Source organism: Physella acuta, unplaced genomic scaffold (genome assembly GCF_028476545.2).
Source record: "Physella acuta isolate Inbredline_101_S28 unplaced genomic scaffold, ASM2847654v3 ptg001869l, whole genome shotgun sequence".
Lineage (NCBI taxonomy): Eukaryota > Metazoa > Mollusca > Gastropoda > Physidae > Physella > Physella acuta.
In genome coordinates this window covers 183602-203000 of record NW_026733375.1, presented here as the reverse complement: position 1 = coordinate 203000, position 19399 = coordinate 183602, and the positions used below count along the sequence as shown (strand labels likewise).

At 40.7% G+C, this 19399-nt stretch overlaps 1 protein-coding gene across 1 annotated transcript in view; it reads right to left on the bottom strand.

Annotated features, from left to right (window-relative positions):
- Positions 1-19056, bottom strand: part of LOC131930943 (glypican-1) — a gene marked incomplete at its 3' end in the record, with an annotated part of 79504 nt that extends 60448 nt beyond the window's left edge. The window contains exons 1-2 of the mRNA XM_059287608.1: positions 18686-19056; positions 747-923 (exon numbers count right to left, since the gene is read on the bottom strand). Of these exons, the coding sequence (XP_059143591.1) occupies positions 747-923; positions 18686-18845 (337 nt within the window). The remainder of the gene's footprint in view (positions 1-746; positions 924-18685) is intronic.
- Between the last annotated feature and the right edge of the window lie 343 nt (positions 19057-19399).

Genomic DNA, 19399 nt, shown 5'->3' with positions numbered 1-19399 from the left:
AATTAACCTAATTCATCATAGGCGGGACCATTCACAATTTTAGAACATCTTTGAAGTACAGTAACGTATGGGGTTAGGCCCTAACAACAGACACTAAAAAATGGGGGGGGGGGGGGGGGGGGGCAAACAAAAGGTGAGAGTTTTTATATTACAGATGAAACACAGACGAAGAGAATGTTAAAGGGACGACACTCATCACTTTGTAGGACAACTCAGGAGGAAAATTACAAGAGCATTTGTTTTTCCTGGGATAATAATGCGATCTGTCACTGTAATGAACGTGTACTTCATAATGCCCCAAAGAGATGTTACCTCCCATGCCTCGACAATAATGTTATATGCACCCCCTTCGACGTGTGTATAATTAAAAGGAAATTACAATAAGTTACATTACACCTGCAACAAAATTTATGTTCCACCTGTAAAAAATGTGGGACAAAATTTATATTTCAGCTTTGAAATATGTGGAATAAAATTTATATTCCAGCTTTGAAATATGTGGAATAAAATTTATATTCCAGCTTTGAAATATGTGGAATAAAATTTATATTCCAGCTTTGAAATATGTGGAATAAAATTTATATTCCAGCTTTGAAATATGTGTAATAAAATTTATATTCCAGCTTTGAAATATGTGGAATAAAATTTATATTCCAGCTTTGAAATATGTGTAATAAAATTTATATTTCAACTGTGAAGTATGTGAAATAAAATGTATATTCCACCTGTGTGAAAGAGGGCCTTACCTTTGTACAAGTTTAAGCTCATCGTAATCCGGTCTTTAAGTTTCTGGTTGATGGCCCGGATCTGTGTGCGGAGGTGGTTCCCTGAGGCCAGGAGGAAAGTCTCCTCCATGGCCAGGGTGCAACAGGTGGAACCGTTCTCTAGCCGTTGGGAGTGGGCACAGGCAGATAGCAGGGGCTCTGTGGAGACACAAATAATGGGTTAAACAGTGGGAATGTAATGGGTTAAACATAGTGGGAAAATAGGAGTTAAACATAGTGGGAAAATGTCAGTTAATCTGTGGGAATGTAATGGGTTAAACATAGTGGGGAAAATGATGAAAAACCTTACAATGTATAGGTCGGAAATTTAAAGACGAGAACTCTGGTTATATAAAGGCCAGTGGTTATGTGGCGTTGGTTAAAAGGTTTGTAAGCCTGAAGGGTTCGAGGTTCAACCGGAATCGGATCCGTGGAGTAGATCCGGTCTAATGAATGAACCCGGTGCAGAATGGTTACGTTGGTGTCCTAGTTCGGAAAGTTCTGCTGTGTACTGATCGCACGGATGACCTTTAACGCCCTTGTCAAGGACACACGTGGACTTTTAAATCAGCTAACGTAACAGACGACACCTAACACCAGGTGTTTGCGGAATTATGGTATGTCCACAGCATATAAAGAGGCTGTGGTCAAGACCAGACACAGCTGCCTGCATTTGTCATCAGGGTAGAGCTCATTAGATTTGTGGGGTCACCCGCAGTTAACGTGTTAAACTGGGTTTCGAACTCGAGACTTCTAGTTTAATTCGGCACTATCGATACATTTAAATGTGTGTGTGTGTGTGTGTGTGTGTGTGTGTGTGTATATAGAGCAGGAAATTAGAGCACCATCATATGGTCTTTAAAAACGATGCACGTGGTGTTTTCGACCATTGTATATTACTACGTCTGCTCCCACACACGCCAAGTCCTTAAGATACAGGATGCCTTCTTTTTTAAAAAAAAAACATGGCATCCAGTTCAACGCCCACTTCAAACTCAATTGACTATCACAGCGCGTGATTTATGCCTTTCACCTCCCCCCAACTAAACCACCCACGGGATATTAGTGCGCTGGTAGCTCAGGGAACATTCTTGCTCTCGCCCGACTTTCGTTATCTCCAGGATAAACAAATTCATTAGCCGAGTGAGTTAAAAAAAATAATAAGCCTCTATTTCGATTTTTTTAAATTTTGTTTAACCCAAACTTTTGGTAAATCGAACCTATACATATTGCTAGATTTATTTTGTTAAAAGTATTTTTAAAAACAGTTTTGCTTTTCAGTTTACAACAAAATAAACCTTAATCAGGTCAGGTCTTATTTATATTTTGACTCAGCTTTTTCCCCAACTCTAACCTTAACCCAAATAACTCTATTTTTAGCCCTAACAACACCAGGAAGCACGCGTTAGCTAACGACACCTTTATGAATATTAATCACGGCGTAGATCTAATTAGCATCCGCGTCCAAAGTCCAGCGAACCTCGGGCCGACACAAAACCCTCGCCAGCGACTATAAACAAAGCCAGTCAAACATGAATGAATGCGATCGACGTCATAGCACAGACGTAAAAACCTTGAGCCTATGTAAATGACGTATGCGACGTCACGAGCATCAGCTAATGGCTATCACAAGTGGATGCGTCACAACTGTTTTTTCCCGTGTACTAGAATAGCTATTGTCTTTCTCATCAGCTCTTATATAAGCAGTAAAAAAAAATGAATCAGATATTGAATGTTTCAAATGGCTGGTTGTTTTGGGTTTTTTGTTTGTTTCAAATTATTGCCGATTTCAGAAGAGAAAACCTAAAGTGTCACATATATTGCTGCTAGAATATTTAATGAAGTTGTACATGACGGTCGCCATGTTTTAATATTTTGGCAACTGTCTCCTGTTCTATTTAAATAGGTCTCACATACTATAAAGTTAATGTTACTTATCACATATATACAGATACAAACTGCATTTGTTCCGAGATGGAGATTTAGCAAAAACTAACTTGTAGAGAGAGAGCTTGAAAACTTGATCATTGATGTAAGAAAAACATGTGAGGATACTGCGAGCATTAGCGAGGGTAATGCTATTAACAGGTGATTTCCAGGCTGGGATTAATAATTAATAGAAGTTGTTTCTTGTTTGAGATGAGATTATAGGTTGGTGTGGGGGGGGGGGGGGGGGAGTGTATGGGTTGAGGACTGTATGGGTTGGGGAGTGTATGGGTTGGGGAGTGTATGGGTTGGGGAGTGTATGGGTTGGGGAGTGTATGGGTTGGGGAGTGTATGGGTTGGGGAGTGTATGGGTTGGGGAGTGTATGGGTTGGGGAGTGTATGGGTTAGGGAGTGTATGGGTTGGGGAATGTATGGGTTGGGGAGTGTATGGGTTGGGGAGTGTATGGGTTGGGGAGTGTATGGGTTGGGGAGTGTATGGGTTGGGGTGTGTATGGGTTGGGGAGTGTATGGGTTGGGGAGTGTATGGAGGGTGGAAAAGATTGGAGATATTATGGTACGGGGGTGGGAGACTCAGCTCCTCCCCCACCCCACACACCATCATCTACACCACACCAGTATTTTTTTCATTGTGTTTATTTCACAATAATGAAAGTAGACCGAATTAGAAGAGTAGGTTATAACCAATGATTCTCGTTACTATGACAACTACTAAGTGAGATCGTAATTAGAAACGACGCCTCAGTGTGAAACCACGGATCTTACGTGGATGAAAGCATGAATGAAAGGCTATAAATAGAAAGAAAGGTATAGAAATAAAAAAAAAATAATGGGTACAGAAAATACGAGAGAAAAACATGAATGAAGACGTCATTGTGTGCACGTGATTTAGGGGAGTAAAAAACCGAGACCCGACTCGAGATATTTAAATAACGTGAGAACACGACACAATCATAATGGAAGGCACCTGTCTGACACCTGCTGTCATGGAAGACATTTTTTTTTAAAATTATAAATTGTGGTATGGAGGTATTAATCAGGATTTAGAATACTAAAATTGTGGTAGACAATGACTTGTTGTTCAGCGTGTTAGTTATGCGGCCGGCGGTGATTTTTATCTTTGTCGGCCTCAAACAATGGAGGGGGGGGGGGGGGGGGGTTGCACTGAATGGATTATATGACAGAATAAACTAATCCACCTGCATTAAAAAAAACCTAGACCTGCTTACTATTCTATTAACTCTAGCCAGAGTATTTTTAAACACATAAATCACTCTTTTGATAAACTTTGTCTGCAGTTTAAAAAATGTTTTTACCTGTAACTTGGATCTAAAATATAAATGATGGATGGTTCTCAGACTACGTTGTAAGAAACAAATTCTACAACGAAAAAAAAAAAATTGAAAAATTTAGCTCGGCCAAGCAGGACGGTTAAAAAAAATCATTTAACACCTATAGCCATGGTCCGGTGATCAAAGATGAAAAACGTTCTTTGTTGTAAAAAGAAGCCACCTCACCCCCACCCGTTCCCCCCTGCGGTGAATCAGACATATTCAGGGAATAAAAAGAAAGCAATACACTATCAGATACACAGAACCTTGGATAGATACACCCGCAGATAAAGATGCCACGCGCGCTGGCTGGGCCTTATAACGCGGCCGTAAAACCAAGATGAAACGACTCATCAATATTACATACATTTTTATGTCCACTCCTCGTTCGGGACGGCACACGAGTGAAATCGATGGACTAAGCAGCAATCAATAAGACAAGGACTTAGCCGCGCATTAATATAACATTAATGTCATTATTATTAATATCTAATACAGCCCTCCCACCGGTCGAATGCATGGGAACATGCAATTTTCATTAAGAAAAAAATGTTAATTTTTTTTATTTTCTTTAAAGATGAAAATAGAAAAAAGCGATAATGGCAATGGCTAAAAAAATAAGCACTTTGTACTTTACGCGTCCATTCTACCATACACTAATGAAAACGAAATAACAAAGCAGCACTTTTATAAACGACAAGATTTGCGCGTTTTTTTTTTTTTTGTATTGATTGTTTTAAAGAAAATCGGAAACTCCCCATCTCTGTAGGTCTTGTAAACAAACAAAACCCACATGGTCAAGGTATGACCACCACCCTACCTGCTGAATCAATGGTTTGTGATCCAAGTTTGAACAGGTAAATTTTGTGACTGTTACTTTTGTAGATCAATTGCAAGTCGGTTAATTATGATAATTAATGTTAATAAAACAAATTAAGTAGAACATACAATAAGATTTAACTTTTCTTACTATGCTTCACGTGGAATATATTTAAAGTAAAACTTATATAAATGTAAGTACGTTCATTAACCTGAAACTGGATCGGTTTAAACATCACCCCCCCCCCCCCCCCCCAAATACACACACATTACTTTTATCTTTCAAATTACTGTTTATAGCACAAGCTAAATTTAAAACTGAAGCCATTTCAATATTCCAAGTTAAGAAACTTCTATAATACAAATTTATATTGTAACGATACCGATCTAATAAATCCTCTTTCAGCTTTCTATAGCAGGTTAAAAAAAATAAAGATGCCTTTCACATTTTTTTTCTTAAAGTGCACGGTTCAAAGCCCAGCCTTAATAATTTAAGATATTTTGAGTTTTTAAAAAAAAAATGTAATTGTTTCCCCTTGTGCCCTTGGGCTTTCAATCAATGTTATAACTCCGTGGAGAAAATATTTGTCGTCTGCTCAAAGTTACAGGCGCGGGAAGTTTTGGCTCATATGTCATCATCAGCCTACAACAAAATGTCGACTTTTATACATTGTAATACAGCGGAAGAAAATATATCGATTTTAGGGAAATCGATATCTGCTGTGGGGGAGATATTTTTAGAAGTGAATTAATTCCTTCGTGCGTGTCCAGAATTTTACGACAGGAGAGTTAAACAAAATGGACAAGCTTGTAACAGGTGATGTAGGTGTGGAGTACCAGGTAATTTTACTGTACTTGTACAAGGTAATGTATGTGTACATGTACAAGGTAATGTAAGTGTACATCTAAGAGGTAACTGGTGGTGTACGTGTACCTGGTAATATTAGTGTACATGTACAAGGTAATGTTAGTGTAAATGTAAAGGTAATGTTAGTGTAAATGTAAAGGTAATGTTAGTGTACATCTAAGAGGTAACTGGTGGTGTACGTGTACCGGGTAATTTTACGACAGAAAACAACCAAGTTGACAGTCATGTAACCGATAATGTAAATGTTCGTGTAACATGTAATCTATGTGAAGAGATCATTGTGTATATATGTGCTACCAATCTTTGAGTGTACCAGCTATATAGTCGGACGTTATATTGATACACAGATGGTATTAAGATAAAACCTATCCAATCTTAGCTGGCCAATATTATTCCGGCAACTTCACTATTATGCTCTGAGTTGTTGATAATCTTTTCAATAGTCCAATAGGTTAGCTGACAACTGTACTACTGTAATGGCTTCATTATGTACGGTATTCTATAGATACGATGGCGAACTTGACACTAGTTTATTTTGGTACAAATGTACTTCATTTTGTACTGAGCTTTATTAGTTTTTTATTGTACAGAAATAAAGTAAATACAAAACAATAATATTTGGCCTTAAATGTTGATATACTTCTCCTGTATTTTCTTGAAGGTAAATAGAATAAAAGCAATATTTTTCCCTCATGTTTGGTATTTTCCTTCAAGTGAAGGCAATGAAAACACAATTTGGCCCTTATTTGGACAAGATATTCAAACCAGAAAATGCCACCAATAAAAACATTGAAACAAATGGAGGCGCTAGTGAATGGAGTTCAGGTAAGAATAAAGGTAACACGGGTGGGGAAGTACAACAAAGAACGTTTGTTGGGCCACTGGGGCGGGTGTTGCTGGGTCGTCTCTGACGTCACATGTTGACATCCCTTGGCAGTACCACAGCCAGCAGGTGGCTCGTTTTCCGTGTGTACAACACAAACCGAGGAGGGTGGCGAGGGTGGGTGGGGGTGACGCCGTGTTCGGAATGAGCCCCCCCCCCCCCCTGATTTGGGTCGACGCTCCCATTCACAAGACGAGACGAGTGTCGTGTAGGTGAAGATGTGTCATGTCGGGGAGATGCGTAGGAGATAGCGTCTTGACACTAAAATAGTCTATTGTGACAAGTTCCTGATAAACTTGGCGTTTCTTTCCTTCACATTTTGTAACCTCTCATTTCTGTTGTGAGTCAACGATGGAAACACGTCGGTAAAAAAAATAAACTGAAGTCGATCTAAAACTTGATCAAATGAAATTTTAAAAAATCAAAGCCGGGGCCAATCCCGCACACTGATTAAAAATCGACCCCCTGTGAGTCGACGTATCGATCGATTTAAATATCTGACTAATGCCGTGTCCTGTTGCTATTCTAAGAGCTAACTGCATTTGTGATACAGAAGAGTGTACCTGCTGGTACACAGAACACAGGTATGTAGTGTGTACAGACTAGGCTGATACATGTTGGTACACAAAACACAGGTGTGTAACGTCTAGGCTGATACATGTTGGTACACGAAACACAGGTATGTAGTGTGTACAGACTAGGCGGATACATGGCGGGTCATGGAACTATATAAATACGGTGTGTAGTACGGTACGTGTTGGCTCGGCGAGTGACGTATTCCGTGTCATCTCACTAACAGTATCTCTAACCCTAGCACTAATCTAAACTGTGTTCTAAACCTTAATCCTGATCTTAACGTGGATACAGGTAGAAGAGAACCCACTGTGTGATAGTGAATTGTCCTGCTGGTTCAACACACCGTAAACAGAAATTGGCGCACACGTTAAAGTCAGGACTTTTTTTTTAGGAGCCAGAAAAGCAGTTTATTTCAATGTAAGTGGTTGTTGTAGTGACGTTCATAGCCTACATCATCCCAGCCTAAAACACGTCCGTCACGTCAGGACATGTGTTTATGCGTGTGTCAGTTACACCACCACCCCATCCCTACCCACCTCACCCCCACTAGTGATTGGGACAAATCTGCATAAGCCTCTGCGCAATCAATACATGAAAGTTTATAAATCGCGCATAGAAATCTTATAGATAACTCTCTACACTGAATTTCTTTCGAGTAACGTGCCCATTGAAAAAAAAAAGAATGAAAAAAAAAAACCCAGAAAATAAAAGGTATAAATCTTCAAGTTCGGCGGGAATTTCCGCTGTCGACGGCTCCCAGAGAGTGGACCCGACACCGGAGACCGTTATAAACAAAAGGGGGCTAACCCGTGTCAATAGAAAGTTATTTCCCTTGCCCCGCCATTGTGTTGACAAAATACCAACGGCTGATTTTATCGAAAAGTTGGAACGAAATCGAAGAGAAAACAAAACCGTTTGCCTCTTTTTTTTTTATTGTGTAAACAGTTAAACCAAAATCGATGATCCGTTGCGTATAATCCTGCAGTTTACACTGTATGCAGATCTCGTGGTCTATACACACTATAACCCAGATTTAAGCCACCGTACAAATCTGAGGCGAATAGCGAGGGCAAGAAAACAGAAGAGTTGCCAAGTATTTAGTTGGATGTCTAGCTCTTTACAGAAGAAAAAGAAGCTTCACAAAGCACAGAATATTTGTAGTTATTGTTGGAAGTAAAGGCTTGATTTTTTGTTTGTGTCTTCTAAACGATAGAAACAGACACCTTTAAAAAAGATTCTACAGACACCTTTAAAACTATAAAAAAAAACTCAGACACCTGACTTTAACAACCCAGACACCTGCATGTCAAGAATGTCGAGAGCTTAAAGACCAAACAAATGTTCAAGTGATTCCCTACACGACGGTGTGGGTGTTACATGGTGTAGATGTGGAGAAACAGCCCTCGTCACGGCCTCGATAAGCCGAGGTGTCTGCCGGCTGTACTCTGTCTACTTACGTCATGCTGTCCTGTCCCACAAAGGGAAATCGCGAGCAGGAGAGTTTTTATATGGTTGATGGGGGCGGGTGTGCAGTGGCGATGTTGGGGGGTGGGGGTGGGGAGGTGGTGTCGAACTATCGATGTGTGGCACGAGAAAAGACCAGGTAATTAAAATTGACTTGGTTACCAGCAAAGACCTGGTGGTCAAAAAATGACATTTTGATCAGAAGTGACCTGATTGTGGGGAGTAAATCCGGTGACTTCGTTATCTGAAATGACCGGTCATTAACGACTTATCAGGAATGACCGGTCATTAACGACGTATCAGGAATGACCTGTCTTTAACTACTTGCCATTAATAACTTAAATCTGAAATGACCTGTCATTTACTTCATTAACGACTTATCAGGAAAGACCCGTCATGAATGACTTGATATGGCATGGCTAACGGTTGAAGAGAATCATCTTTGAACCTGAGTGTTCGTGGTATCAGCATCGCTTCCACGGCTGTAGTTCAGTTACCTGCTTGTTGCGTCACAGAATTTTTTTAACTGTAAAAATAGCATTATTTTTCCCTCGAGTGTCAAGTTTTCTTGGCAGCTTTTTAAAACAGCACTTCCCGTGACGCAACTTGATGATTGTGGTGGGGTGGGGCGGGGCGGGGGTATACTCAAGCTTTTAACTCAGCGTGGATGCATCCATAATTTGTGAAAATCCTCAAAAACCACACTAACGTAAAAAATGTTCTTATACAAATATCAGTTAAGACTTTTTAAGTACCGTTTGTTTTTGTTTCTGGCTTTGGGTTGTGATTGGGGGGGGGGGGGGGAGAATAGTAGTTTTGGGGATAACATTAGGGGTAGGGTTATTGTTGATGCAATGGTATGGGTATCGATTCTAGCAAAAAATTTAACGTCGATACAGAAAAGGGCTAAAGTTAGGATTAGTGTTATGAACTGGTAGCGATACTACCAAAGGATAGCTTCGATACTTGACTGCCAGAGTTTGGTCTAGCACCAACATAAACGACTGAGTTGGCTCGTGTCCTGCAGTGGCACCCGCCCCCCCCCTCTCCCCACACATAACGTTGCCCGTGGGTAACATTTTCCCTTCCATCCGTTAATGTAAAATGCGCGTTACTTTGTCACGTTATGTTGACGACGTTGACATTTCAGAATTTGAGACCCGCTGTACCTCAACATACCGTTGCTACACTTACCCCCCCCCCCCCCCCCCCCAGTATTCAATTAACACACGTACACACTCTAAACCGACATCTGTACTAATGGACATCTACTCCGCACACGAGAACGGCGAGTGATCCCTCACCGAGACTACCGGCGAGTACAGAGGTACAAAAACATTCACGACATATTGCTCGAGTATCGATTACCAAATAGATTCTAGAGCTAATTGGATCGACAAAGTAGTGTATCGATTCTGGGGCTAATTGGATCGACAGATCGATGCCTTGTCCTAAAGTAAATTCGTCTTTTCTTCCACGAGTACAGAGTGCATCAGATGCGGGCCAAGATCGAGTGCGTTAAAAGAAGATAAAAATAGCCGCGGTCGGCGAGGGTTTCGGTACTGTAACGTAGTGGAAGTTATGGAGAGCATCAATGATGAGAGCACGGGGAAATGGAGATAAAAATTTAATATAGGCACGAGTCGATGGTTGTGGTAGGGGAGGGGGGGGGGGGGGCTCAAGACGAGCGGACGGGGAGAGTTGATGCGTGAGGAGAGTTCAGTTTGACGAGAGCATCCAATTGAGAAATGGAAACATTTATGAAGCCAGGGTGATCAGACGAGCGGAACTCGAGGGTTAACGGGGTTCAATCGCTGGTGAAAAAAAAAAGCATAGGTAATGAGGAACTACTCGTATTAAAAGCCCTCGGCACCAGTGCTCATACGTGAAGCTTAAATAACACGAAACAGAACGTTCAATGCAGGTCACTGAGCATATCGATCAGTAATCCTTAACCACACCCTAATTTGACTTTAACATAAGCCTAACTCTATAATCGATTGATTTGCAATGCATGGATACTCCAAAGATACGGTAAAATAAACTACGAGTGCTTTGAGAAGTTTCAACTCATTTTTTTTAAATATCCGCTCTAAAGTATGCGACTCCGTAACAATAGGAAAGTATATGGTTTCGACAGGTTATAAACGTAACAATATGGAGATGTATACGATACTATTCACATGGGGATATAGATAACACGAGGCGCTGAATTAGAGGGTGGTGAGTAAAATAGCGAGGAAAGGTGCGAGGGCTATAAAAACTATATGGTGAAGACATTGATTGTGGTGGTGGAGGTGTCGATTTGAATCTACCGCCGCATGACTGTCAGCAGGTGTGGCCGGGGTGTGTTGATTGGTCAATCACTTACAGATAAAACACTGTCACGTGTCAATCACGGATGTTTTTATGGGAAACACGAGGGCTGATATTGCTTGATGTAACACGAAGGCTAACGACATTGCTAAACCATTATGCTCGATGTTGTTTAATATAACTAGACAGCTAACATTGCAAAAGGCAACAATTGAGCTGGAATTGCTAAATGCAACTGGTACTGTTGCGGTGTTAATAATTAGACTAGAACATAATTAAATAGGATTTTGAAAATATTTTAAATGCTTGCGCTACACACGAAATCAGATTTCCAAGATTCGAGTGTTATTGTGGCATAATCCCAACTAAACACTAATCACGTGGTTAATGTCTACGCCTATAGAACCGGAAGTATAAAAATACGGTCATATTTGTACAGATGTCTCATACCAAAAGTTGGGCAGAAAATAGCTGTTGTAACAGTGACATCGTGATAGTGACACCGTGGTTGGTAGTTGGGAAATTTCTAGAACATTTTGTGTTTAAAATAGGTCAGGTTAAACACCTGGACCGTGAGGGCTGAAAGTGATTAGAAGCCCCCAGCCTACATAAACCCCTAGCCTACAGAAGCCCACTGCATACAGAATCCCCCATACTAAAGAAGCCCACTGTATACAGAAGCCCCAATCCTACAGAAGCCCCAATCCTACAGAAGCCTCCATCCAACAGAAGCCCCTAGCCTACAGAAGCCCACTGCATACAGAATCCCCAATCCTAAAGATGCCCACTGTATACAGAAGCCCCAATCCTACAGAAGCCCCCATCCAATAGAAGCCCCCTGTATACTGAAGCCGTAGCACACATAAACCCCATCACACGGCAGCCCCTTACACACAGACGACATCAGCATAAAGAAGCCCCCAGTCTACAGAAGCCTCACTCTAAACTATCAAGCATTATAATGGTGAGACGCCCTATATTGTGACGCCGCCCATACATCAACCTACACCCTACACGAAGATCTCTTTGTTAGCTGACGGTAATTTAAGAATCAACAAATAACCAGGGAAACTGTGTCAAGAGCGCCCCTACAACACGGAAATGACGTCATATTTTCAGCCCTCGATTTGAATGAGCCCGGCCCCGGATAAATCCAGCCCGTCTGGAGCTCCAACCTCGCGTCACGCTCAACCCGTGACAACCGTTAAACAACCAGCGAGACCCCCACCCCCCCCCCCCCCCCCCCCCCCGCGTGAACATCTTCCTGTCCTTTCATCCCCCCACTCATGTACTCACCAATTTCACGCGTCACTGAGCGCCACAGGCACGAGACGTACCGGCGTCATTTAGCAGCATATCGTAGCTGAGTACCACGCAACACGCTAAATAGCTCACGCTCCGCACGTGGGCGGCTTTTAATTGTGATCTCTCGGAGATTTTCGCTAAAGGTCAGACCAGTTCCAGAAATAGACGGCGGCCATGTTTTTTTAAAGGACAGTTTCTATTTCTATACACTGAAACTTAAGGCGATTTCCGACTGAATAAAAATGGTGACCGAAAAAAGTATGGAATACCGTTATATTATTAGTGCTTCTTCACCCCCCCCCCAGAGGCGTAGGGAGGGGGGGGGGCTGGGGTGCGGACTGCACCGGGTGACACCAAGGCAAAAGATAGCAAAATATATAGAGAAAAATTATAATTCCACTTTATTAAGTGACTAATTCGAGTGTTAAATAGTGTTTTAAGAGGTGCAAATCGAAAGTTTGAGGGGGGGGGGGTGCAAAGTGCCGCACCGAGTGACACCCGACCTCGCTACGCCACTGCCCCCCCCCCTCATTTCTGAAACACCGCCATAATTGATAATAAAAGGGAAAGGTTGAACATTGTATTTTTCAGACGTTTTTAACATGCAAATCACGCATCTATCATTTTTGCACACACGATTTTGTCGAGAATTTTTTTCACGTATATTTTCTTAACTTTTTTCACAAATGACAAGTTTGAGGTTCAGTTCGCTAAAATAAATTAAAACTCGAATTCTAGGTTTGACATGTCTATTCCAAAAAAAAAAATTATCTTGAGAACCACTGACATGATCCCGTGTTACATAACAGCTTACTCGATCATTCACTCTCGCGTGCGTGCTACCTAAGCTCGGATTTCGCAACCTCCAATAAAAACCCTCCGACTCGCATCTTCTAATTCCGTCACTATCGGCATGTTCGGAAATCTCCGATCATTCAAATGTCAAACAATAGAACGCTTCTAGACGACTTCTGCCCAAAGACATATTCGGTGACCCGAGAGAGGGAGGGATGGGGGGGGGGGGGTTATCTGCTAGTGACATTTTATAAACATAAGGGTCGGGTAACTGCTTGTGACATTATATTTATAATTGTAATAAGTATACAGCGATGCAGTGTATATATAAACATGGACACAGATCTAAAACACATTAGACTAGTGGTTCTTAACCTTTTTGGGAGTACCGAACCCCATAAGTTTCTTATGCGCATTTAACGGACCCTTCTGAATGGTTTAATGGTTCAATGGTCCGCACTGACGAAATCTGGGTGTGTCTCTTGATACCCGCCAACCCCTCAGACTGATTCACCGAACCCCTAGGGTTCGATTGACCCAGGTTAAGAACAATTGTGTTAGAACGAGGGCTAAGACACCCGGTTGTATGGAAACACACGATGTACGACAGACCCCCCCCCCCCCAGCCCAACCCCACCCCTCACCACAAGACCCAGACAATCAATGTGTACGTCGTGTGTGTGAGAAGATTCCGACTCCAGCTATTAATAAATAAACACATCCTAATTAACTTGTTAATTATCCACTGATACACCAGCACCACCCCCACCCTCCCACATTCTCTCGCTATTGCTCGTGTTTGATAATCCAAAGTCACGAGTTCCCCTCTCCGTCATGAAACTGTGCAAGTTGAAATAACACAAATATTGATTTCTATAAAAGTTGTTTCTAAACCTAAGTCTATTATTGCACATACAAGGACGTGGCTATAATACGTAAGCCCAAAAAATAGCACCCCTTCAATGGCTGCATGCTAAGACTTTCTGTCTAGGTTAGGTTAGATCGCTACGATAGCTGTATATTTTTTTTTAAACCCATTCAACGCTGAGGTATGCACGCCGTAAGGCATTTATACACACCTGAATACACACAGAGGTGGGGAGGGGTAAGAAAGACATTAAAATACCTACAATAAAAGCTGGGTTTATAAAGGGGATTTTGTTTGTATTCATCATAACCCTGCTGTGTACGCTCGACGGCAACGTATGTGTATGTGTACATACGCCGGGCTGTTGTCAAGAGGATGTTTTGTTGCTGTTGCTATTTATAGAATGTTGGTGCTCGGAAAATCCGTACTATATATATATATATATATATATATATATATATATATATATATATATATATATATATATATATATATATATATATATATATATATATATATATATATATATATATATATATATATTCTAACAGACCAACAGATAGTTGTAAATAACACATATAATAGAAGTGTGCCAATTATTGAAGATTTACAATATTTTAAAAATTATCGATTCTGAAAGATTCTGAAAGAAACATTTTCAAAGTACGTTATACTTTAAAACCCAACTAATGTGTGAATAGCCAGGATCCGAACCCTCTACTACCAGCAACAACAAATGATCAGCGTTCACGTATGTAGATAACGTAAAGCAAGGAACAGCAACTCTAGAGACAGGGGACACAACTACCAGGTTACTCGAGTCTGTGTTATCAAAACAAATGTATTCGATGTGTTGTCGCATAATTATTGCTAATTAGTTCATTAGTATAAATACACGTTGCGGCATGTGTTAACCATTGCTCGCGGTGGTTATGTTTGTGATAGAAAAATGTATCCATTAAAGAGAAAGTATGATTACAGAAGTAAGAGAGAGCGCGATTACAGATGTAACAGAAAGTATGATTACAGATGTATTAGCGTTTATGTAAGCCGACAATAAATTACGACAATGGCGTCACCCGTCCCACATTCTTGTTCTCCTGAAGTTTAAAGTATGTAATTAATTCCTCACACGAGAACGGACAGATGACAGCGAGACTTCGAGAGGGAAATTAATCAAGTAGAGAGTTGGTTTTTTTTAATTAACAGGTTTGAAAATCCTGAACAGCTGAAACTAAGGCTAGCTGTAATGATCTTTAACTCCATGGAACTGTCCGTTGGTGTCGTTGGCAGCAATAACTAACTACAGCAAATGACAGTGACTTTTATAAATTAGAATAACAACAGGTTTCCATTAATAACTTAAGCTGTTTTTTTTTTTAAAAAACGTATCTAGGATACGGGGTTGGTCAACAACTAACCAGTGTCCGCTAATCCTTCACCAAGCGACCCGATACAATCCCAACTCGCCCACATGACCATTCCTCAAGTGGTCACAAATTTTGGGGCACTCCAGTTCACTTGATTACGCGGGGAAGGCTCGGCTTTGTTCCTTTAAGTAGGGGCAGCCCACTCGTGATGACTAAACCGAGTACTTATGACGCAACGATAGGGAATACCCGAATAGGATGGAGGAATCACAACAATGAGCTAAAAATGGATGCCTGTCCGTGTAAGAATAGTTAATAAACAATGGCTACCTTTATTCAAATACAGAATCGACATTATAAACCTAGAATTTTATATAGATCTACGAGTTTTATAAGACGAAGAAACCTCGGAAATATTACAAGAATTTAGTCAGTAAATGAAATAAAATAAATAAAAGCTTGTAAAAAACCAAGTGTGTAAGACGAAGAGATGTACACACACACACATAGTCACGTGTCAAGATAGAGCCCAGAACGAGGCCAACATCCCAGACATGTGGTGAACACCATTCACACACCATCCAGCCAGAAAAATCAGCCCTCAGACATCCCCCTCCTCCTCCCTTCACCTTCCACGCTGCACCTACAGTTCACCAACACCTGTTCAGGTATTCAAACTAAATAAATCTTCTAGCACGTTGTGCAATGACCTACACAGGAGCGCTTGATAAGAAATGCCGACCTGGAAACACACTCATCCGTGTGTGTGTGTATGTGTGTGTGTGTGTGTTGCACCCCACAGCCTCTGACCTATGAGAGCCGTGTGTGTGTGTGTGTGAGGGGTGCACCACACAGCCTCTAACCTATGAGAGCCGTGTGTGTGTGTGTGTGTATGTGTGAGGGGTGCACCCCACAGCCTCTAACCTATGAGAGCCGTGTGTGTGTGTGTGTGTGAGGGGTGCACCCCACAGCCTCTAACCTATGAGAGCCGTGTGTGTGTGTGTGTGTGTGAGGGGTGCACCCCACAGCCTCTAACCTATGAGAGCCGTGTGTGTGTGTGTGTGTGAGGGGTGCACCACACAGCCTCTAACCTATGAGAGCCGTGTGTGTGTGTGTGTGTGTGTGTGGTGCACCCCACAGCCCCTGACCTATGAGAGCCGTTGACCTTAAGCCATCAGATACTGATCAGGAGACAGCGAGACCAAAGGAGACCTACATTAAACTTGGCTAAAAAAAAAACTCGCTGGTGATACCCACAAGGCCAGATACTAGTAATACCAAAGTTCAGTGGCACGCGTGTTGGGCCATCTACACGTTAGCTGGTGTGTATGGCCGTGGGCCCACATATTTCAACATAAGAATCTCTCTACTGGGCCCGCATATTTCAACATAAGAAACTCTCTACTGGCCCGCATATTTCAACATAAGAAACTCTCTACTGGGCCCGCATATTTCAACATAAGAAACTCTCTACTGGCCCGCATATTTCAACATAAGAAACTCTCTACTGAGACGAACATCACGAGTTCCCAGCATAAGGAAGTAATTTACACGAGCATGTCTTAATCTTTGTCCGAGCGCAATAAAAAGATGGCGTAAATAAAGACAATCAAAATATAAAGGATTTCCGACTATTCCGAGATGAATGTTCAATAATAACGGGACTTCTAATGTGTGTTGACTGCTTTTTAATAACCTCACACTGAAGTGACATCTTACACACTACATACACATGAACTAAAATTTAACACAGCTAAACGAGAATCAAAGATAAAAACTAGGAAAGATAAAAGCACTCTAATGGAGATCCAATAATGTATAGACCAACTTTAAGTGCCTGCGCGGATAGTAGCTACGTTCTTCCTTTCGTATATAGTTTAACCACACAACTTGTATACTCTGATGTACCTTTGATAACCATGGGTCTTAAGGTTAGATCTAAGGCTCTTGGAGGGTCTCGGGTCAATGTACAGTATATAGACAGATTTCGGTTAAATATGGATCGTTTTTTTATACTGATATACTCGTGATGCAAATAAAAAGTAGGCCTATGCATTTTTAAATAATGTACACATAGTTCTTCTCCTGTGATATTAGATTTGGTCACATAGGTATAATCTATACATAGTTATAGTCCTCTGATATTAGATCTGGTCACATAGGTATGCCCACACAGATCGGTAAAATACAGGTGAAGCACAGACCACCTTCACATATGGGAGCCATAGACCACCACGTTCACACTCCTTGTGTGTTTAACATTTACGTAAGGTGTTTAAATAGACGGGGGCTTACAGCTTTATAGGCTCTATTTATAGCTTCAAGTAATAAGTAACACTGGCTGAACGACCAGAAATGTCCCCGTGTTCCCTTTGTAATAGTAATACACAGCCAAGACCTCTGCCTAGGGCTAGTAGGAGAGTATTTTATTAGAGAAGTCTGTCTGGGGGTTCTCGTGTTTGTATGTACACACTTAGGAACAATGTAATAAAATTCAGGTTAGTGACTGATAGATTGCAGCTTTTAAAATCTTGGTTTGTAAGCCAGCTCATTGTGTATAAGAGTAATAATAGATGTCTAGAGATTAATAATTATAGAATTATTGTCCTACTTAATATAGGCTAGACTACAGACAGGTTTTCCCCTTTCTTGAATAGGTAGGCCCTAGGTTATAATAATACCATAATAAAATGTTATACTAAAAAGTGCCAACAGTAGTAGAAGGCTATATTAACAGCAGTCGTCCACTGTATTTAGGGCTTAAGTTATTATATTACAGCTAGGTAGATAATATGATAATATTGATAACTGATTACGTAGCGAACTGGTCTATGGTGATTGGTGAAATGTAGGGTCTACCTGATTAATAGTAATGTAACTAATACTATAGTATAGGCTAAAAAGTGTAAAACGTAGGGTCTCTATAGGTAAGATAGTCCATTAGTCGTCCGACTGTTTAATAAATGATGATGTCGGGTCTAAAGACAAAACTGAACTAGTAAAGTAGTATCCCCTTTTTATAATTTTATATTGAGTAAGTATGTAGATATAGACTAGAAATCTAGGTCTAACAGCGATGAACAAATGTCATTAATAATCTAGACACGGCCAAGAGATAGTGATCGTGTAGCTGTAGACTATAATATAAATATAATATAAGCAGGCCTAGTACTAGGCCTATAATTAATAAATAATCAACAGTAACAGGCCTGAGCTTAGGTGTAATTAAATTGTATCTGTTTTATTACAAAATTATAATTAAGCATAGGCAGCATAGGCCTATGCCGGCTATGCCTACAGATTTAAATTTTAACATAATTTAATTTTAAATTTTCTGTGAATTGACTACGTCTTACGTGTATTAACTTAAGCAATAAATTACCTGAGATAGGGGACACAGGTACGTCATTAGCTGGACCAACTCCTTTCGAATTGTACACCTGAGCCACAGAGGAGCACGAGTTCACGGCCAGCGAAAAATGTGGGAATAAAAACAAACAAGCACACACCACAATAAACCCTCGACAGCTGTATCCAGACATGATGGAAATATTTCAAAGAAAATTTGGCACGTTTAGACACCACGAGTAAAAAAAAAAATTGCGTAGGTCCCGATGGTTTTTCAGTAAGTAATCCCTCGCTACTAGTGTGCTAACACACGCACTGCCCCGCGATCCACAACTGACTGTATGCTACACACACACATACACACATAAAAAGATAGCGCCGCTTGAAAATCTCGCATCACTCTGAGACGTGAATAGCAGCCGACAGATAGGCCAGCGCGAGTTGAAATCTCGATCCTGATTGGTTCGTTTTATTTCTATCGAGTCACCTGCGGGAAAACCGACGCGAGTCGAGCTTCTTTGAGGGTTGATTTTTTTTATCAAACCCAATATTTACCGGTGTTTAATACTCAATTTAAAATACTGCTACAAGATGTTTGAAAAAGGCTATCAATGACTCAGAGAAAAAAAGCAAATATTGTTTCTTTTTATTTATTTATTCTTTTTGTTTTTGCGTATTTAAAAACTTTTTTTATATTAGTTTGGATAACGACTTTTTAAAAGAAAATAAACAAATATATTTTAAATCC